Source organism: Syngnathoides biaculeatus, chromosome 4, assembly GCF_019802595.1.
Source record: "Syngnathoides biaculeatus isolate LvHL_M chromosome 4, ASM1980259v1, whole genome shotgun sequence".
NCBI lineage: Eukaryota > Metazoa > Chordata > Actinopteri > Syngnathiformes > Syngnathidae > Syngnathoides > Syngnathoides biaculeatus.
The window spans coordinates 323,079-345,707 of record NC_084643.1 but is presented as its reverse complement, the minus strand read 5'-3'; the positions used below and the strand labels follow the sequence as shown (position 1 = coordinate 345,707).

Below are 22,629 nucleotides of genomic sequence, written 5' to 3'. Positions count from 1 at the left end.
GCAATACAGCAGGGTGTTCAAATACTTATTTTGCTTCACCATCCATCCAACCATTTTTTTTTTGCTGCTTATCCTCATGAGGGTCAAGGGGAGTGCTTGGAGCCAATCCCAGCTATCATTGGCCAGGAAGTGGGGTACACCTTGGACTGGTTGCCAGCCAATCGCAGGGCAGATAGAGACAAAAAGGGTGTTCAAATACATATTTTCTTCACCGCAGTAATGCAGACTTTGAGGAACACAAAGATTTTCACGATACATTTCACAATGTTTATCGTTTACGGTGGTGTAAAACTGCACTGCACATCCACTTTTTTTTGGTGCATGTTCGTCAAGGAGCTAAAATACTTTCACAAAGAAAGCATCAGTGATTCCTCGATTATGCTGTGGAACTCCTCGAGAACATGTTCTGGGTTGCATAAAAAGAAATAGCCACCATAATTTGAATTTATTGTCTTTTTGGAACAATGCGACGCTACTGACAAAGCCAAAGCACCATTCCCCATGCTGCCTACGCTCGCTTCTACGGAAACGACGCACATCAGTATGCTGCTCCAAACTACCGCGATGAGGCGAACTGGTAAAAAGTAGACTTCACAGTCCTTTTTTTTTTTTTTGTGGTTGAGAGGGAAGTGTGACACGCCCGCTCTTCCACGAAAGACCGGAGCAGATTCACCGAGATGGCAGATCAAGCAGTATTTAGCCGTTTAATGCCCCGTAATCTTCTCTAAATCTCATTTAACAGACGCGCCAGAAGAGCGGAGAGCATTAAAAGTAGAAGGAAAAGTAAATTAGGCAATTGAGAGCGAAATCACGAATTGAAATAATCGAGTCGAGAGGAGTGCAATGAGGCAGTCTGGGTGACTGGGCTGAAAAAGAACATGGAAACGGTGAATCTCAATAAAAGTCGGTACAATTTAACAGGGGCAGGCGCTGAGTGTGGCACTTGAGGCTTTTATTACGCTGATCTGGCGATAAACTTTGCCTTCTCGCTGGCAGGTGAAGGAGTAAAACATTTTGTTGTTAAAAGCGACGGGCGTTTGGAATTCTAAAGCTCTCTAAAATCGCTCGTTGGACCTCCGATTTCCCCGCGTACCACCACAACTATTTTTGGTCAAGTGAAATATGACATTTAAAAAAAAAAAAGTGCATATTATCACACTGCTGATAAATATGCATGTTTGTCAAGTGACCCTCTTTTATCAGTGTTTAAGCCACAAAGATTGAAAAGCATAAGAATTCAAAAAAGTCTAATTGCCTTACATATTCATAGTGTAATTACATATTAATAGTGTGATGTTAACTCAACCCTTGCACTACACTACATGTACAGTTAACAAATTGTCAAAGTTTATTTAGAAATCAACTCAGCATCCTTGAACAAATGTTCACTGTTGCTGCAATGAGATGGAATTCAAATTCAATTCACGTGGTAGGCAGGGGAAATATGGCCTTCAAATAAAATTATTTTTCCTTTTTACCCCCACCCCGCAAAAATCAATTTTTCTTATAGAGCCAGACAACAGTGCCATTATTCAAAATGGATTTTGCTTTTTATTCCCACGCCCAATGTCTCCTGATAAAAAAAAAATACTTTGAATGTTTTTGGTAATATCTTTTTCTATCTATCGTTTTTTACAGATATGAAAATAAGATTTTGCCTCTTCTAAAAATCTCACTTTCTTCAAAACAAACTGTATGTAAACACAATTACATTAAAATGTAAAATCTTCATGATTTATCCATCCATCCATTTTCTTAGCCGCTTATCCTCACGAGTGTCGCGGGGAGTCCAGGAGCCTATCCCAGCCAATCTCAGGGCACATTGCGGCAAACAGCCGCACTCACAGTCACACCTAGGGTCAATTTAATGTGTCCAATTAAAGTTGTATGTTTTTGGGACGTGGGAAGAAACCGAAGTGCCCGGAGAAAACCCACGCAGGCACGAGGAGAACACGCAAACTCCACACAGGCGGGTCCGGGATTGAACCCGGGTCCTCAGAACTGTGAGGCCAACGCTTTTCCAACTGCCGCCATGTTCATGATTTAACATATTAAAATTACCCATTAAACTGCATGGCTCAGCAGATCCAAACACCTGTCGACCACTAAGTGTGCCCGAATTTAAGTAAATACACCATTAAACATCTAATTTCAAATGTCATTAAATCCGTTAAAAAAACATTTTTGTTAAAACAAAAAATTATAACAAACTCCAGTGTGACTGCCTATGCTCAGGTAGGATTTTTTTTTTCTTTTTTCATCATTTTTATTTTCACTTGCTTACTTTACAAGGACGATTCAGGGCTGCTTTGAACAGGCCTAAAATAATTTGACCGACTATGTGGTCATGTAGAGAAAGTGACAGCCCCCCCCCCCATGGCGTCATGGCTTTCGACTACTCGATGCCTGTTATCAGAAACCTAAAATCAGTAAACTCATCCCTTACTCAGATTGTATGATTCTTCTTCTTCTTTTCCTTTCGGCTTGTCCCGTTAGGGGTCGCCACAGCGTGTCATCTTTTGCCATCTTAGCCTATCTCCTGCATCTTCCTCTCGAACCCCAACTGCCCTCATGTCTTCCCTCACCACATCCATAAACCTTCTCTTTGGTCTTCCTCTCGCCCTTTTGCCTGGGAGCTCCATCCTCAGCATCCTTCTACCAATATACTCACTCTCTCGCCTCTGAACATGTCCAAACCATCGAAGTCTGCTCTCTCGAATCTTGTCTCCAAAACATCCAGCTTTGGCTGTCCCTCTAATGAGCTCATTTCTAATCCTATCCAACCTGGTCACTCCGAGCGAGAACCTCAACATCTTCATTTCTGCCACCTCCAGTTCAGCTTCCTGTTGTTTCTTCAGTGCCACCGTCTCTAATCCGTACATCATGGCCGGCCTCACCACTGTTTTGTAAACTTTGCCCTTCATCCTAGCGGACACTCTTCTGTCACATAACACACCAGACACCTTTCGCCAGCAGTTCCAACCTGCTTGGACCCGTTTCTTCACTTCCTGACCACACTCTCCATTGCTCTGTATTGTTGACCCCAAGTATTTGAAGTCGTCCACCCTCGCTATCTCTTCTCCCTGTAGCCCCACTCTTCCCCCTCTACTTTTCTCATTCACGCACATATATTCTGTTTTACTTCGGCTAATCTTCATTCCTCTACTTTCCAGTGCATGTCTCCATCTTTCCAATTGTTCCTCTGCATGCTCCCTGCTTTCACTGCATATGACAATATCATCTGCGAACATCATGGTCCAAGGGGATTCCAGTCTAACCTCATCTGTCAGCCTATCCATTACCACTGCAAACAGGAAGGGGCTCAGAGCTGATCCCTGATGCTGTCCCACCTCCACCTTAAATTCCTCTGTCACACCTAAGGCACACCTCACCATTGTTCTGCTGCCATCATACATGTCCTGTACTATTTTAACATACTTCTCTGCCACACCAGACTTACGCATGCAGTACCACAGTTCCTCTCTTGGTACTCTGTCATAGGCTTTCTCTAGATCCACAAAGACACAATGTAGCTCCTTCTGACCTTCTCTGTACTTTTCCACGAGCATCCTCAAGGCAAATAATGCATCTGTGGTACTCTTTCTAGGCATGAAACCATACTGTTGCTCGCAGATACTTACTTCTGTCCTGAGTCTAGCCTCCACTACTCTTTCCCATAACTTCATTGTGTGGCTCATCAACTTTATTCCTCTATAGTTCCCACAGCTCTGAACATCCCCTTTGTTCTTAAAAATGGGAACTAGAACACTTTTCCTCCATTCTTCAGGCATCTTTTCGCCCGCTAGTATTCTGTTGAATAAGTTGGTCAAACACTCCACAGCCATCTCTCCAAATTGCTTCCATACCTCTACCGGTATGTCATCAGGACCAACTGCCTTTCCATTTTTCATCCTTTGTAGTGCCTTTCTGACTTCCCCCTTAGTAATCATTTCCACTTCCTGGTCCTTCACTCTTGCCTCTTCAACTCTTCCTCTCTCTCATTTTCTTCATTCATCAACTTCTCAAAGTATTCTTTCCATCTATTTAGTACACTACCGGCACCAGTCAACACATTTCCATCTCTATCCTTAATCACCCTTACCTGCTGCACATCCTTCCCATCTCTATCCCTCTGTCTGGCCAACCTGTAGAGATCCTTTTCTCCTTCTTTCAGATTGTATGATTACACCTACCATATTTATTTTTGTATATTCAAACATATTTAACCCATTCGTGGGCAACGTCCCATTTTTGGGACATCATGATTTTCACGCATTATCTCCTTCAGTATATCAAAATATTGAAGTGTTTTACTCTGATTCAGGTTTTTGGGACGATCTAAAAATAAAACCCAAGTACTCTCTTGCGGGCATCATCCCATTTTTGGGACGAGATTATAAATGAGTAAAGTTATCATATACTGTAACTTAACTATAAACGAAAACTAAGTATTACAGTATTTCCTTGATTGTGGCCTGTTAGGAGACTTTCATCTCAATAAGGCAAAAAAATGACCCCCCTGCCCATGAATGGGTTAACATCTCACCCTTAATCTCGGCCCCTCAACTGTTTTCCTTTCTGCCCCCCCGAAGACAAAATTCATCAGTTTTGCCTGTCAAAGACGTAAACCTTTCAGTATCTTAGCTACCCTCTCCGTTAACAGTTTAATAATTATCTTGATATTACATGTGGAAATTCCTCCCAATCCCCACCCAAAAAAAATTTATTCATATTCATCTGTGTTGACTGCATTAAAAATTGAGAGGAAATGAACTTATCATCCCTTAACATGCGGATAAAAAAAAAAAAATTACACTGAAAATGGCAGGTTTCAAATTTTTATAGGTTTTATTTCCCTCGCAACAGCAGAGCAGGTCAAGAGACAAAGCGGACAAAGGATGACACGACAAAGCGGCTGCGCTCAGATGTCGGGCAGGGACGGACGGCGTTGGCCTTGCAACATAATGGACTATTAATAGAGGGAAGCAGCGGCAACGGGCGGCTCTGTTTTCACCACAGGGTTCTGTGTCAAATAACACGGACCCGATGACAGCAAACAGCAAGGCTTCTCGAGAAAGCCTGCCGAGACAATAGCGCTGGCCGCACTGTTCTTTTAACGGGACTTGCACCCACCGATACAAATGTGGAAAAAAAGCAATCGTGACCAAATGGTGGAGGATTGCTATCTGCCACCATTGGGATGGATCCCAGTTCCAAGTCATTGACCGACCGGTGTGACGGTCTGAGCGCTCCCCCATGCTGAAAAGTCTCCTTGTGATGAATGCACACGAGCGTATATTAATGTGCATGCGCGTATATTTTGTAAACTTACGGCCAGTCTGAAACATTTCCATCCATGCTTCAACGTGTGCCGTTCGACAACTTGTCGCCGACTGTTTATGTTCGCAGAAAGACAAACACAGCGAATGTATATAAATGTGTACATTTTTTTTTTTTTTTTAAATCAACTTTTGTTTTAAGGTTAGATTACAACATATTGTAGCTCCCTCTATGTAGAAGAAGGGGAACTATGAGACCGGGACGTTTCCCATTAACCGTCTGCTACGTACCCAGAGTTCCCCTGTTAGTAACGCATCTGCATTCATCACAAGGGGACTTTTCAGCACGGGGGAGCGCTCAGACCGTCGCAGTGGCAGAAAAATGTGGGTAAAAAAAAAAAAAAAAATCAACTTCAGCCTGTCAAAGTGAGGGGTGACATGCGGAAAACTAAGAAATTTAGTTATAAAACTTGAAATAATTGCCTGTTTAACCCTTTCCGGGCAGGGGTTGCAAATTGACAACAGATTTAATATAATTGAAAATTTTAAGTCCAGAGTATCATTTTCTGAAAGTATCAGATTATATTTCTCTGCAAAAAATTGATTTGGTCCAGAGAGGGTTAATTGAATCCATCCATCCATTTCCTTAGCCGCTTATCCTCACGAGGGTTGCAAGGAGTGCTGGAGCCTATCCCAGTTGGGAGGAGGCGGGGTACACCCTGAACTGGTTGCCACCCAATCGCAGGGCACATCGAGACAAACAGCCGCACTCACAATCACACCTAGGGACAATTTAGAATGTCCTATTAGTAAGTTTCTTTTGACTTGTCCCGTTTGGGGTCGCCACAGCGTGTCATCTCAGATGAGCGCTCATATTTGCTTGGCACAGTTTTTACGCCGGATCCCCTTCCTGACGCAACCCCTCTTGGGGAGTATTAGAATGCCCTATCAATATTGCATATTTTTGGGATGTGGGAGGAAACCAGAGTGGAGTGCCCGGAGAAAACCCACGCAGGCACGGGGAGAACATGCTAACTCGACACAGGCGGGTCCGGGATTGAACCCGGGATCTCAGAACTGTGAGGCCAACACTTTACCAGCTGATCCACAGTCTGTTTAATTGAATATAAATGGAAATTATTCTGTTGTATGAATGCCAGCAGGTGGAAAAGTGTAAAATTGGCTGTCTGTCATCAAGTGGAAGAGGATTAAATTGTCCTTCTCGACACCAAACATCACTGGCATACTGTTCTACGAAGATAAATGATTACATTTGTGTTTTATGATTATCTGTAAATGAATAATAATTTTTGCAAAAATGAAATGAGGGATAAAAAAAAAAAAAAAGTTCCCACGGGATATGTGATGTTCTCTGACAGCAATTCCGTCTTATAGCATTTGTATTGTTTGCTTTGTTTTTCCACCTGCCCACGCCTGCGGATGGTATGCCCCGCAAGGTGCACCTGAGCCACAGGTGTCGGGCACAGTCACTGCTTTTAATTGCACATCGATGATTGAAACCATTGCGCAAACACTACCAGCAAAATTAAAAAGAAAAAAAACACACACTAGCGATAAAAACGGCCGTAAAAAAATAAATAGGTGACCGATTATGTGTTGACAAACGGCGTAAAATGCAACTTGACTCACCCGACGAACGAAAACTTAGCTAGCTCGGCGAGCTAGCAGACGTCGTGAACACAAATGGCCACATTGGCGACAACATAACGTAACCGGGGAAGAAATAATGTTGTCGCCGTTGGAAAATCGGCTGTCACGTCGGACAAAACGGCCACGTTGCTGCTGTTGTTGTGGCTGTCAGCTGGCCGCCTGACGGGCGGCGACAGTTAGCCTGCTAGCCAGCCAGCCAGCCAGCCAGCCAGCCAGCCGCGGCGGCTTCCAGCTGTGGCGATGCACCGTCACCTCTCGCCAAGCTTGTTGACTGTTTTGTCCGCGTTATTTTATTATTATGTTTTTTTTTTTTTTTTTACCTGTAATAGGACAGCAGGCCGTTGCTCAGGACGAACCATCGCCGCTGGTACCCCTTCAGATAGTTGGTCCATTTAAAAAGCCAACCTTTGTAAGTGTCCGGGGCGGCGGTGGAAGCGGATGCCGAGCCCTTCCCTTGCTCACTCATCCTCCGCTCGGCCGCACGCAAGGTTTAGCCGGCGACAGGGACGACACCAGCACCAGCAGCAGCCCCGCCCGGGAAAGCGAGCGAGCGAGTCCGGGCTGACGAAAGGGCGAGGCGGAGGAGGAGGAAGGAGGAGGGTCGGGGCAGAGCGAGTCCAGTGGCCTCCTTTTTCACATATGACGCCAGAGGAGGGACCACAAGTCACTGGAAACACTTCTGCTGATGCCCGCCAGTGTTTCCAAACATGTTTTACCTCTGAATATATCGAAAAGAAGAGAAATCCTACACAAGCCCAGCGAAGCAGATATGGCCACAAATCGGTCACTGTGTTAAATATTAAATATGGCATTAAATAATACAACCCCAATTTACTCTCAAAAACCGACACAAAAATAATGTAATCAAATGAGCGGTAATTTCAAGTGTGTGTGTGTGTGTGTGTGTGTGTGTGTGTGTGTGTGTATATATATATATATATATATATATATATATATATGTACTTTTTTCCCACGCCCCACAAATTATTATTTTTGGGATAGATCCACACAAGAATGTCATTATTTAAAATGGATTTCGCTTTTTATTCCCACCCCAACCCCTTTTGCCTAATCTCTCCTGATAAAAAAAAACCTAACATACTTTGAACAGTATAAATATATATACAAACACACACATACACACACAACAAGGCAGTGAAAGAGAACTTTATCCAACTTTACACATACAAACACACACATATATGTAGCCATCCATCCATTTTCTTAGCCGCTTATCCTCACAAGGGTCGCGGGTGAAGGTTCTGGAGCCTATCTCAGCTGTCAACAGGCAGAAGGCGGATTACACCCTGAACTAGTTGCCAGCCAATCGCAGAGCACGAAGAGACAAACAGCCAATCGCACTCACAATCACACCTAGGGGCAATTTAGAGTGTCAAATTCATGTTGCATGTTTTTGGGATGTGGGAGGAAACCGGAGTGCCTGGAGGAAACCTGGAGAACAGATGCATACACAGTACAGACAAGACATTTGGCCTTGCAGAAAGTTCTCTTTCACTGCCTTGTTATTATATATATATATATATATATATATATATATATATATATATATATATATATCCATTCATTTTTGTTTTGCTGCTTATCCTCACGAGGGTGGCAGGCTGGGAACTCAGAACTGTGAGGCCAATGCTTTACCAGCTGATCCATTAGCTGAATGGCTAATTTATGTTAGCATCTAGTGCTCGTCAGTGCACTTTATAAATGAAGAAAAACTCCCGGTCACCGTATGAATAGAAAAATAATGTTCTTACGAGGGCATGGCGGATCAGCTGGTAAAGCGTTGGCCTCACAGTTCTGAGGTCCCGGGTTCAATGCCAGACCCGCCTCTGTGCAGTTTGCATGTTCTCCCCCCGTGGATGCGTGGGTTTCCTCCGAGCACTCCGCTTTCCTCCCACATTCCAACATTAATTGGACACTCTAAATTGCCCCAAGGTGTGATTGTGAGTGCGGTTGTTTGTCTCAATGTGCCCCGCAATTGGCTTGCAAACAGTTTGCCCGATGATAGCCGGGATTGCCTCCACCACTCCCCGCGATCCTCGTGAGGATAAGCGGCAAAGAAAATGGATGGCTGAAACGTCATCATCCTCAACAAAACGGTGAAAGTATGTACTGAACACTAGATGGCAGCATTGACACACATGCAACGCGATGAAAGGTCGCGCCTTGCTGTTGTCAAATTACTGTATTTTTTTTTCGTGATCTCATCACAATAAGACAAATACAAGATTAAGAAAACGTAGCCCTTTTTATTTGGAAACACAGACAATCTGATAAGAAGTCATGCTACACGCAGTTGCTGCTACATGATTTTTTTTTTTTTTTTAAACAAAGAAAACAGCAAATTCCCCTGACAGAAGGGTCATCACTACATCATGAGCTTGTGCTCTCACGTGCCAGTGTAAAACAATCACTCCACTCTGCAGCTCACAACACAGTCAGACAACAGATCTGTTAGCCCCCCCTCCAAAAAAATAATAATATTAATCACATTTTCACATCAGTGCAATTAAAACCCGTCCTGTTGGATCTTGTGCCAACGATAGCATGCAAGTTGATGAGTCCAGAAATCCCTCTTAGCCCAGACAAATCTAATATTCACAAACTGTAAACCTCCCATAATTGCCGTTTACTGTTCAAGATCCCGGTAGGAAAGGTTTAATATTCTCGCGCGCGCGTGGAGCACACTTGCGGGGGGTGTTGGGTTGACGTTTCGGACCGCTGCCGCATCATCGTTTAAGTGCGGACGGGTTCGACTTGGCCGCTTTTAAATACAGTACGAGGTCTCCCGTCAGTCAAGTGGAATTTTATTGCTCCTTCCTAAGCCAAAGCGTTCAGCATCTGGTTCTCATTTCCTCTCTCTGTCCTTTTGCTTGCTTGAATGTCAGCGATCAGGCATGTGACTTTCACACATACACAGAACCTGCATGCAGCGCCCGTCGAAGGTTCTGCAACCTCCCGCCGGTCCCTCATCCCGCCCTTTGCGTTAATGTATTCGGCGGAAATCAGCCATTGAGTGAGGGGTGCGATGAAAAAGGGGGGTGGGGGGGGCGCGGGCGTCCTACGGTACGTCATGATAAGGGACTGCAGCATTTTTCCGCTGCATGACAACTCCACGTCACCTTTTTGCCTAAACAAACACCATTCGTGAATTCGGTACGAACGCGGAAAGAAAAAATGTCATCGTTTCACTGGCGATATGTACGCTACCTTACGGAAATCGAGAAACAATATTAATCTACGCCTTTGACAAGATCTCCCCGGATGTCACCTCCCGCCCGCCCAGCACTAATTGAGACAAACTCAAAAGGAAGACAACCGACATTGCTTCCACTCTTTTTTTTTTTTTTTAAGAGTCTCTCAAAAACGGGTTCCTTCCTATCAGGCTGCGCGGGAACCCTCACCGGAAAAAATGTAAGGAGTCGGGACACCTGAGTGTCGATGCGATACGAGGCCTGTTGCGTCTTACGTCGACTCCTCCCTTTCTTCTCAAGTGAACGGCAGCGTGAGATTCGGAAGCGGTTGGACGGCCCGCGTATAGAATCGTGAAAGCGCAGCTAAAATCAGCTCAGTAAAAGCAGGAGGCCACAGGGTATTATTTAGATTCCAGCCATTTAGATCAAGAAGTCCTTTGCTCCCCCCTTGCTGAGGTGAGAGGGTCACATGACGGTGCAGCGGTTCCTCTGGAGCGCCCCCTGCAGGCGGATGGCGGTGTGATTCTGCCGCATCCCCCGCGCCACGGCGATGCCGAGCAGCTCCTTGAAGAGCAGGACCACGTGCCAGTTGAACTTGGCCGAGCACTCCACGTAGCCGCACTTCCACGTTTTCTTGACCAGCACCGACACGGCCCTGCGGGGCATGAAGCGCTGCCGCTGCAGGTCTCTCTTGTTGCCCACCACCAGGATGGGCACCTCGCTGCTGCTGCCTTCCCTGCAAAAGGTTGGACACGGACGCCTTAGCGTGGGGGTGCCGGGGGTTCGCGGGCTGAGCTATTTGCAGCTCTGCTTGCTTTTCTTCTGAGGTGTGAAGGGGTGGATTGGGGAGGGGGGGGCACACTGTGGGATACTGCTTGTGAGCAATGTGGAGTGTGAAAAGAAATGGCAAGTGAGCGTTTGGCATAAATTAATGAGAGGGGGATGTGTGTTTGTAAAGCGCCGTCGTAGGGTGCGATTATAAACATTTCGAGTTGATCGTCAATCGCAGTCGTTTCCTAAATTGAGCGACTGCCATGGACAATACAGTTATGTAACAAAAGTATATTGGCGTACAATCCGAACACTGTGCTTTATTGCTAACTCCATGTATAGTGGAACAATGATGAAACGTACTCTGACATAACGGATATCGGATAAAACGGCGCCTTGGGAATGAACAACGCATCCAAAAATAGTTGCCATTTGTCACCTGAACTACAGTTGACAAAGTCTGTTAGCTCCACAATTGGCCGCTGATTTTACCGGCGCTGAGGCGCAATGGAGGCAGGGAATCATACTGATGTACGGTGAAGAAAATAAGTATTTGAACACCCTGGTATATTGCAAGTTCTCCCACTTAGAAATCATGGAGGGGACTGAAATTTTCATCGTAGGTGCACGTCCATTGTGAGAGAGATCATCTAAAAAGAAAAATCCAGAAATCACAATGTACGATTTTTTTTAATGATTTATTTACGCTGCAAATAAGTATTCGAACAGCTGTCTATCAGCTAGAATTCTGACCCTCAAAGACCTGTTAGTCCGCCTTTAAAAGTCCACCTCCGCACCATGTATAATCCTGAATCAGATGCAACAATGTCAGGTCGTTAGTTGCATAAAGACATCTGTCCACTCCAGACAATTAGTAAGACTCAAATTTGTAACATGGCCAAGACCAAAGAACTGTCCAAAGACACCAGAGACAAAATTGTACAACTCCACACAGCTGGAAAGGGCTACGGAGAAACTGTCTTAGCTAGCTAGCTCGGTAAAAAAAAGGTCCACTGTTGGGGCAATCGTTAGAAAATGGAAGAAGCTAAACATGACGGTCAGTCTCAATCGGAGTGGAGCCCCATGCAAGATATCACCTCGTGGGGTCTCAATGATCCTTAGGAAGGTGAGGAATCAGCCCATGACTACACGACAGGACTTGGTCAATGACATAAAAAGGGCTGGGACCACCGTTTCCAAGGTGACTGTTGGTAATACACTAAGACGTCATGTCATGGTTTGAAATCATGCATGGCACGGAAGGTTCTCCTGCTTAAACCAGCAGATGTCAAGGCCCGTCTTCAGTTTGCCAATGACCATTTGGATGATACAGAGGAGTCATGGGAGAAAGTTTTGTGGTCAGATGAGACCAAAATTGAGCTTTTTGGTCATAATAATAATTAGTTAGTTAGTGAACTGTGTTTGGAGGAAGCTGAATGATGAGTTCCATCCAAAGAACACCATCCCTACTGTGAAGCATGGGGGCGGTAGCATCATGCTTTGGGGGTGTTTTTCTGTACATGGGACAGGAGGACTGCACTGTATTACGGAGAGGATGACCTCGGCCTTGTACTGTGAGATTTTGGGGAACAACCTCTTTCCCTCAGTCAGATCATTGAAGATGGGTCGTCGTTGGGTCTTTGAACATGACAATGACCCAAAGCACACAGGCAGGAAAACCAAGGAGGGCCTCCGTAAGAAGCATATCAAGGTTCTGGCGTGGCCTCGCCAGTCTCCAGACCTAAATCCAATACAAAATCTTTGGAGGGAGCTGAAACTCAGTGTTTCTAAGAGACAGCCCAGAAACCTGTCTGATCTAGAGAAGATCTGTGGGCCAAAATCCCTCCCTGCAGTGTGTGCAAACATGGTGAACAACTACAGGAAACATTTGACCTCTGTAATTGCAAAAAAAGGCTACTGTACCAAATATTAACATTGGTTTTCTCAGGTGTTCAAATACTTATTTATAGCTGTATCACACAACAACAAAAAAATCATACATTGTGATTTCTGGATTTTTATTTTTAGATGATCTCTCTCACAGCGGACATGCACCTACAATGAAAATTTCAAGACCCCTCCATGATTTCTAAGTGGGAGAACTTGCACGATAGCAAGATAGGTGTTCAAATACTTATTTTCTTCAATGTATATATCTCCTGGTATTGTTTATCGTACATAGAGAGGGAGAGTCAGAGCGGCAGTGTTAACTCTGGGAAAAGTGTCTCTCTAGAATGGAAGATAGTATTTTTGGTGCAGTAACTGTTGTTTTTGTTTTGTCAAGCCGTTCGCCTTTAGCAACAGATTTGGAACTAGGGTACACACTTAATTCCTCGCAGTTGATGAAAGTGACTCGTCCATGATGAGTACTTTACCTCAACAATGTCACTATCACTAAGCATACTGGCATGGTATATAAAATGTGGACCTTTTAAATATTAATCTATCTATTAGTCCGTTCTATCAAGTTTCCACTGCATTCAACAATGTTTTGTTATTTACTAAGGGGTTAATATTACTATTAGTATTTTTTTGCAGGGCCTTTAAGGGACAATGGTATTCCCCCTTCCTCATTGGCTCACCACCTGCGGGACGGGCCAAGGATTTGGTCGGATTATCCATATCCTGGCGGATTCCGAACAGTACAAGGAGAAACGATTGGATTGCGACTCGCTCGTCACCTGTTACTGTCAATGCAAAATAGGGATTGGGGATTTAGACGGCGGGCCCAAGCGCTCATCATCACGGAATGAATTCAACTCGTATAATTTCTTCCTTTTGGCAGAGCGACTCTCGGCGTTCACGCCACATTGCTCATTTCAATTTTCGGTTGTTTCGTCGGCAATATTAGCAGGTTAGGGAGATCTGATCGTTTTTCACAAAAACAAGGGAAATAAGATCCTTTGTTGGGCAATCTGTCCAATATTTTATTAGTTACATTGTGGCGCGTGAAGGCCCGACGATAGCTGGAGTTCAAATCAATGATCTGTGCCGCTTTTAAGAATTAATAAGGCCTGTAGTGTGTACCTCATTTATGACAAAGACTGGCATATTAGCACATCTGACAGGACAGATGGCACGATAGATCAAGACGCACGATACACACGCGCAGGAATATGCACTGAGAGACTTGAACAGAATGGTTTTACAGCCCTGAGATGAAATTTGAGAAGACTTGGAAAAACACACTGCAGTAATCACACCGTTTTTCTCTGTTTTCCGGGCTGTATACAAATATCTGCAAGAGGAACAAGATGTACCAAGCGTGTGACAATATTGCCTGATGCCAGTGGCCTCAACAAAGGGAAATGGAACAATAATTCTATTTTTTTAACTGATGTCTAGAGAATGTGCATTCTGTCCAAATAAACATACAGTGACGCCTCTGTTGTCTACAACAATCCGTTCCAAAAAACGGGTCGAGATTTGCTTTGTTCGAAAACCAAATCGATGTTTCCCATTACAATGAATGGAAGACAAAACAATGCGTTCTGAACCTAAACAATTTGGCTTTTTAAAGCATTTTTTTAACTTTTCCTGATAATCAATTGCATAGTAGAAATACATGTATAGATTAAATACTTTACATAATAAAATATATTTATTTTTTGCTTAAAATGTATGCTTTAGTAGTAGAGTACGCTAGGCTGGGAGTGCAATGTCGTATCTGTAGCGACTTGTCCCCCAAGCAACTTGCCTTCTTGGGAGCCATGATTGAGGTTTAATACAGTACCTCGATAAGAAGAAAAACAACAGTCACTACCGGGACACGTCTGTGTACTGAGGCTTTGTTATACAGAATAAAAAACGTCCGCCCGTTGCGCCGCACGCGTTATCTCATTTCTGTTTTTTTTTTTTTTTCGGGGGGGGGGGGGGCGTTCGAATTGGCAATAACAAAACGTGTCGTGGGTGGGTTAACTAGTTGCGCGCGATGTTATTTCTCCATTTTTTCAGGGGGGTGTTCGAATTGATAATAACAAAACACGTCGTGGGTGGGTCAATTGGTTGCGCCGCGCGCAATATGTTATTTCCGTGTTTTTCAGCGGCATCAAAATTCACAACAAACCGCGTCTGGGTCAGCTGGTCTGGCCACGAACAATATGGGGGCGTTCGAATACCGATTCTCGTTCAAAAACAGAAGCAAAAAAATCTCAAAATTTTCGTTCGAAAACTGATTTGTTCAAAAACGGGGACGTTCAAGTACCGAGTCTCATTCGAAAACAGAAGCAAAAAAATCTCAAAATTTTCGTTTGAAAACCGATTTGTTCGAAAACGGGGACGTTCAGGTACTGATTCTTGTTCGAAAACAGAAGCAAAAAAATTTCAAAATTTTCATTTCGAGTACTGATTCTCGTTCGAAAACAAGCAAAAAACCTCAAAAAATTTGTTCCAAAACCGATTTGTTCAAAAACGGGGACGTTCGAGTACTGATTCTCGTTCGAAAAGAGAAGCAAAAAAATCTCAAAATGTTCGTTTCGAGTACCGATTCTCGTTTGGAAACAGAAGCAAAAAAATCTCAAAATTTTGGTTCGAAAAGCGATTTGTTAAAAAACGGGGACATTCGAGTACCGATTCTCATTCGAAAACAGAAGCAAAAAAATCTATAAATTTTGGTTCGAAAACCGATTTGTTAGAAAATGTGGACATTTGAGTACTGATTCTCGTTCGAAAACAAGCAAAAAAATCTCAAAATGTTCGTTTCGAGTACCGATTCTCGTTTGAAAACAGAAGCAAAAAAAAAAAAAAAAAAAAAATCTCAAAATTTTCGTTCGAAAAGCGAATTGTTAAAAAACGGGGACGTTCAGGTACCGATTTTTGTTCGAAAACAAGCAAAAAAAAATCTCAAAATGTTTGTTCCAAAACCGATTTATTCAAAAACGGGGACGTTCGAGTACCGATTGTCGTCGAAAAAAGCAAAAAAAAAAAAAAATCTCAAAATGTTTGTTTCGAGTACCGATTCTCGTTTGGAAACAGAAGCAAAAAAATCTCAAAATTTTGGTTCGAAAAGCGATTTGTTAAAAAACGGGGACATTCGAGAGTACCGATTCTCATTCGAAAACAGAAGCAAAAAAATCTATAAATTTTGGTTCGAAAACCGATTTGTTCGAAAATGTGGACATTTGAGTACCGATTCTCGTTCGAAAACAAGCAAAAAAATCTCAAAATGTTCGTTTCGAGTACCGATTCTCGTTTGAAAACAGAAGCAAAAAAAAAAAAAAAAAAAAAAAAAAAAAAAATCTCAAAATTTTCGTTCGAAAAGCGAATTGTTAAAAAACGGGGACGTTCAGGTACCGATTCTTGTTCGAAAACAAGCAAAAAAAATCTCAAAATGTTTGTTCCAAAACCGATTTATTCAAAAACGGGGACGTTCGAGTACCGATTGTCGTTCGAAAAAAGCAAAAAAGAAAAATCTCAAAATGTTCGTTTCGAGTACCGATTCTCGTTTGGAAACAGAAGCAAAAAAATCTCAAAATTTTGGTTCGAAAAGCGATTTGTTCGAAAACGGGGACGTTCGAGTACTGATTCTCGTTCGAAAACAAGCAAAAAAATCTCAAAATGTTCGTTTCGAGTACCGATTCTCGTTTGAAAACAGAAGCAAAAAAAAAAAAAAAAAAAATCTCAAAATTTTCGTTCGAAAAGCGAATTGTTAAAAAACAGGGACGTTCAGGTACCGATTCTTGTTCGAAAACAAGCAAAAAAAATCTCAAAATGTTTGTTCCAAAACCGATTTATTCAAAAACGGGGACGTTCGAGTACCGATTGTCGTTCGAAAAAAGCAAAAAAAAAAAATCTCAAAATGTTTGTTTCGAGTACCGATTCTCGTTTGGAAACAGAAGCAAAAAAATCTCAAAATTTTGGTTCGAAAAGCGATTTGTTAAAAAACGGGGACATTCGAGTACCGATTCTCATTCGAAAACAGAAGCAAAAAAATCTATAAATTTTGGTTCGAAAACCGATTTGTTCGAAAATGTGGACATTTGAGTACCGATTCTCGTTCGAAAACAAGCAAAAAAATCTCAAAATGTTCGTTTCGAGTACCGATTCTCGTTTGAAAACAGAAGCAAAAAAAAAAAAAAAAAAAAAAAAAAAATCTCAAAATTTTCGTTCGAAAAGCGAATTGTTAAAAAACGGGGACGTTCAGGTACCGATTCTTGTTCGAAAACAAGCAAAAAAAATCTCAAAATGTTTGTTCCAAAACCGATTTATTCAAAAACGGGGACGTTCGAGTACCGATTGTCGTTCGAAAAAAGCAAAAAAGAAAAATCTCAAAATGTTCGTTTCGAGTACCGATTCTCGTTTGGAAACAGAAGCAAAAAAATCTCAAAATTTTGGTTCGAAAAGCGATTGTTCGAAAACGGGGACGTTCGAGTACTGATTCTCGTTCGAAAACAAGCAAAAAAATCTCAAAATGTTCGTTTCGAGTACCGATTCTCGTTTGAAAACAGAAGCAAAAAAAAAAAAAAAAAAAATCTCAAAATTTTCGTTCGAAAAGCGAATTGTTAAAAAACAGGGACGTTCAGGTACCGGATTGTTCGAAAACAAGCAAAAAAAATCTCAAAATGTTTGTTCCAAAACCGATTTATTCAAAAACGGGGACGTTCGAGTACCGATTGTCGTTCGAAAAAAGCAAAAAAAAAAATCTCAAAATGTTCGTTTCGAGTACCGATTCTCGTTTGGAAACAGAAGCAAAAAAATCTCAAAATTTTGGTTCGAAAAGCGATTTGTTCGAAAACGGGGACGTTCGAGTACTGATTCTCGATCGAAAACAAGCAAAAAAATCTCAAAATGTTCGTTTCGAGTACCGATTCTCGTTTGAAAACAGAAGCAAAAAAAAAAAAAAAAAAATCTCAAAATTTTTGTTCGAAAAGCGAATTGTTAAAAAACGGGGACGTTCGAGTACCGATTCTCGTTCGAAAACAAGCAAAAAAATCTCAAAATGTTTGTTCAAAAACCGATTTATTTGAAAACGGTGACGTTCGAGTACCGATTGTCGTTCGAAAAAAGCAAGAAAAAAATCTCAAAATGTTCGTTTCGAGTACCGATTCTCGTTCGAAAACAAGCAAAAAAAAAATGTCAAAATTTTCGTTCGAAAACAGATTTGTTCGAAAACGGGGACGTTCGAGGACCGATTCTCGTTCGAAAACAAGCAAAAAAATCTCAAAATGTTCGTTTCGAGTACCGATTCTCGTTTGAAAACATAAGCAAAAAAAAATAAAAAAATCTCAAAATTTTTGTTCGAAAAGCGAATTGTTAAAAACGGGGACGTTCGAGTACCGATTCTCGTTCGAAAACAAGCAAAAAAATCTCAAAGTGTTTCTTCCAAAACCGATTTATTCGAAAACGGGGACGTTCGAGTACCGATTGTCGTTCGAAAAAAGCAAAAAAAAAAAATCTCAAAATGTTCGTTTCGAGTACCGATTCTCGTTCGAAAACAAGCAAAGAAAAAATGTCAAAATTTTCGTTCGAAAACAGATTAGTTCGAAAATGGGGACGTTCGAGTCCTGATTCTTGTTCGAAAACAAGCAAAAAAATCTCAAAATGTTCGTTTCGAGTACCGATTCTCGTTTGAAAACAAGCAAAAAAAATCTCAACATTTTCGTTCCAAAACCAATTTGTTTGAAAACGGGGACATTCGAGTACCGATTCTTGTTTGAAAACAACCCAAAAAAATCTCAAAATTTTCGTTCCAAAACCAATTTGCTCGAAAACGGGGACGTTCGAGTACCGATTCTCGTTCGAAAATAGAAGCAAAAAAAAACGAAAAAAATCTCAACATTTTCGTTCGAAAACAGATTTGTTCGAAAACGGGGACGTTCGAGTACTGATTCTCGTTCGAAAACAAGCAAAAATAATCTCAAAATTTTCGTTTGAAAGCCGATTTGTTCGAAAACGGGGATGTTCCATTACCGATTCTCGTTCGAAAACAGGAACAAAAAAAATCTCAACATTTTCCTTCGAAAACAGGGATGTTCGAGAACCAAGTCTTTACTGTATATTTTTAATCCGGCCTAGCAGCCATGCTTCAGATGTTAATGCAATGCGTGACTGTATTTTTTTCTTGCAATTGTTCCTCATGCAAGTATTTTTTTTTCTCCCGTCTTTGGTTTAGAGCGCTATTACGACACGGATCGTAAACCTCCACACAAGCGTGCAAGACCCAAGGTGGGTCAAAGTGCTGTGCTGGGGGGCAGTCATGATGCCCCGCACGAAACAAAGGAAGCCAGCCATTACACCTTTCAAAATGTCTGCACTTTGCAAGCGTTTTCTCCATCTTACAGGATCAATTTCCCGCATCTGCCACCTAATGCCAACAGAAATTTGTTTAAAAAGTCATCTTCGAATCTCCCGTCTCCCACGTGCGGGGCAAATCGCGAATCAAATGTCATTTCTCAACTGTCAGGACGTAGCAGGATGCGGAATCAAAAGATTTATTACCGCCGCAGCCTGTACATCACTGTCACGCTGTCACAAAAGTGTTTATTGTACGCTTTGGGGTCTGACCCGCAAATTGCACGTTGTCTGGCGATGTCATCGCAAATCAACCGTCATAGATAATAAGCTGCTTGGCAGATGGAGTGCGGTGATGACCATACCGGTGCTCGACGATCTGCTGCCTGATCATCTTCACGTATTCAAAACTCTCCACGCAGCAGATGTCGTACACCAGGATGTAAGCGTTGGCATTGCGGACGCCTCTGCAACGCAAATCCAGCCACTCCTGGAGGACACACACACACACACACACACACAATTAGTGGTTAAAGGTCTACTGTCATGAAATGCATGATTTTTAGTATGTTATTAATGAAAAAAAAAGGCAGCCGGAATTTTTTTAACCACACAACATGATTTTGACATATATGGCTTTTTGTCACTCCCGCCATGAAAATCCTCTCGAGAGATTTGTTTGAGAGAACAAACAGGAAGTGACGTTAGTAGCAGACAACCACTCAAGCGGTCTAAGCCAAAATGCCGGCTCGATGTATTGCTGGATATTGTGTCGATGTACCTGTCAGCGCCTCGCACAGCTTCGTACTAGGGGCACGGCTTCGGCCAGGCTGGCTCATACATACTGTGTGGGAGTCTGTTGTTAGTTAGAAGTGATCCGCATATCATCTAAATATGGCTCAAAAAGATAGGGTAACATTGCCCCCGTCACTTCACCCGATTGTGTCCGCGGCAGACGGCTTCGGCCGGGCTGGCTCATACATACATACCGTCTGGGAGTCTGTTGTGAGTTAGAAGTGATCCGCATATCATCTAAATATGGCTCAAAACGATACGATAATATTGCACTTCACGCGATTGTGTCCGCGGCGGACGGCTTCGGCCAGGCTGGCTCATACGTACTGTCTGGGAATCTGTTGTTGGTTCGAAGTGATCCGCATAACATCTAAATATGGCTTGAAACGAAACGAAACGATAACATTGCCTCGGTCACTTCACTCGATTGTGAGATGTTCTCATCTTTGAAAAGCGCTTCCGTGTCCCATAGTAGGTGGCGCAGCGTGTTCTCAATGGGGAATGTCGCGGTGCGACGTCATGAACAGATGTTGCAGGCAATATGGCTACCACTTGGATATTGAATGAGACTATTTTTTCGTATGGACATTGAAGTGAATAATGTTATACCGTATGTATTTTTCATTACAATATCTATTTGAGAATGTTTCTAGGCATGACACTTGACCTTTAAGTGTCCAGAACAAGACGTTCTATTAACACGCAAAATACAACCTGAAAAAGCCAACACAATTGCACGGTTTACAGTTTTTCAAAACATTTCTGACAATTTAAGTGAACTGCATTTTATGTTAAGTCGTTGGGTGCCACCTTCTTCTGGCAGAAAATATTTTACCCGTTGGCAACAGACATCATAATCATAACGCTGTCATTTTTGTTTCACACTACATCATTTTCAGTGCCGCACACCAGTCGCGTTTGTGAGTAAAGTTACGCGGGGCCCGTCAATGTGTAGGGCGAGTGTTTGTGGAGGTCATTGCGATACATACAGTACATAACTAACTACAACTGCATACAATGATATTAATAATAAAAAGTATCTGAACAGCACGTGGTTCTTTTTTGAGTCCAAATCACTTTGGATCAGGGTCGGTGACGAGGAACACACGGCTTGGAAAGTGGAGCGACCCAAGGCGAACTCACAAAGCCCGGCAAGCGTCTGCTTGTGTGTCTCAGCTGCAAATGAGGAAGGAGAGCAGCGACACAGAATGAAGAAAACATGAGGCAGAACAACTGCATTACAGTTTTTTGTTCGGGAATATAATCTGCAAACTATTTTTGGTTTCAAATTAGTAAAAATTATAGTATGTTTATCAGCATTGCCGTGATCCCACCGCCCACCCCTTCCGAGCCTCCGTAACGGCATCGATTGAATTTCGTTGCATTATTCCTGCTTAGAGATTGGTCAGAGAGGACATTCGAGGGAAAAATATTAAATATGAAAAGTGTCAAGACCTATTTGAATTAAAGATGTAACTGCCAAAAAGGTTTTGCCTCATCTCCTTTCGCCACGCTAGCCTGGAAAAAAAAACTGCAGCGGATCATCATACTGTATTTCGTGAGCAGTTATTAAACTATTTTGGTGACTGCGATTAATAATTGCACTACGGTCGGGCTTGTACGCCGTCACCTCCGAATCCGAATTCCTTAATATTTCGAGTTATATACCACAGAATGGGTTTCCTCCCACATCCTAAATACATGCAAAAAATTAATTGGACACTCTAAATTGCCCATAGGTGTGATTGCGAATGTGGCTGTTTGTCTCCATCTGTGCCCTGCGATTGGCGGGCAACCAGTTCACTGTGTACTCCGCCTCCTGCCCGTTGACAGCTGGGACAGGCTCCAGCACTCCCCGAGACCCTTGTGAGGATAAGCGGCAAAGAAAATGGGTGGATCATTACTTCTTGAGTTTTTTTTATTCTCACTGAGGCCTGAAACACTCCTTTGTACTGATCCAATTCAATACAAATTGCTTAATATTTTGAGTTCTATACCACAGAACACAAAACACACAACTCCGGTATAGATTATATAGATCTAATTATATAGATTACATTATACCATAATATATAATTATATAGATAGTTTCTTGATTATCTCAATTGTTTGTGTGAAAATGACATACAGCATGATATAAGTAGTTTCACGTTGCAGGTAAATTGCCTGTTTGATGACATGAAAATTAAGTACGTCAGCCCAGTGTTGCATCAGAGCCGGAAAATGTTCGCCAAAAGGTAAATGCATCTAATTTTGTCACGTTTTTGATTGCATCTTCTTCTTTTCGCCTTGTGCTGTGAGGCTTGCATGGAAAAGGCATACTTGCCCGCATATCTTCCTTCATAACAGACATCAACCTCATCTTCTATAATTGTATTTTGTACAATTGACCAAACTGTTCTTGCTATTATCGTTGTTTTTTTTATATATATCATTCCTATTCATAATGTTAGTATTAGTATTGACAAACAGAAGTCAGGTTTTGTGACGGTGCACGAACTTAGTTTTTTTTTTTCTTTAGTCCATTATTTTGTATTGGGATTTTTGGCTTTGAAAAACCACATATCATCAAGGTGGTGATTAAGATCAATATTTTCACCTTCATGCTTCTGATTAGCATTTTCATGGAAGTAAATATGTGCCACCAGATTTGAATTAAAAATACCACTTAA

General features: G+C 42.2%; 2 protein-coding genes across 4 annotated transcripts in view; both read right to left on the bottom strand.

Annotated features, from left to right (window-relative positions):
• osbp2b (oxysterol binding protein 2b) overlaps window positions 1-7,445 on the bottom strand; it is a 57,804-nt gene extending 50,359 nt beyond the window's left edge. For 2 of the 3 annotated variants that reach the window (XM_061816743.1, XM_061816744.1), the window contains exon 1: window positions 7,271-7,445. In XM_061816743.1, coding sequence (XP_061672727.1) covers window positions 7,271-7,416 — 146 coding nt within the window. In that variant the 5' untranslated portion in view covers window positions 7,417-7,445. Of the gene's footprint in view, window positions 1-6,929; window positions 7,060-7,270 lie in introns of those variants that run through there. The other variant, XM_061816747.1, reaches the window with a different exon arrangement.
• A 1,766-nt stretch (window positions 7,446-9,211) lies between these two features.
• Window positions 9,212-22,629, bottom strand: part of rasl10a (RAS-like, family 10, member A) — a 28,850-nt gene continuing 15,432 nt past the window's right edge. Inside the window, exons 3-4 of the mRNA XM_061818486.1 lie at window positions 19,528-19,652; window positions 9,212-10,898 (exon numbers count right to left, since the gene is read on the bottom strand). Coding sequence (XP_061674470.1) covers window positions 10,628-10,898; window positions 19,528-19,652 — 396 coding nt within the window. The 3' untranslated portion in view covers window positions 9,212-10,627. The remainder of the gene's footprint in view (window positions 10,899-19,527; window positions 19,653-22,629) is intronic.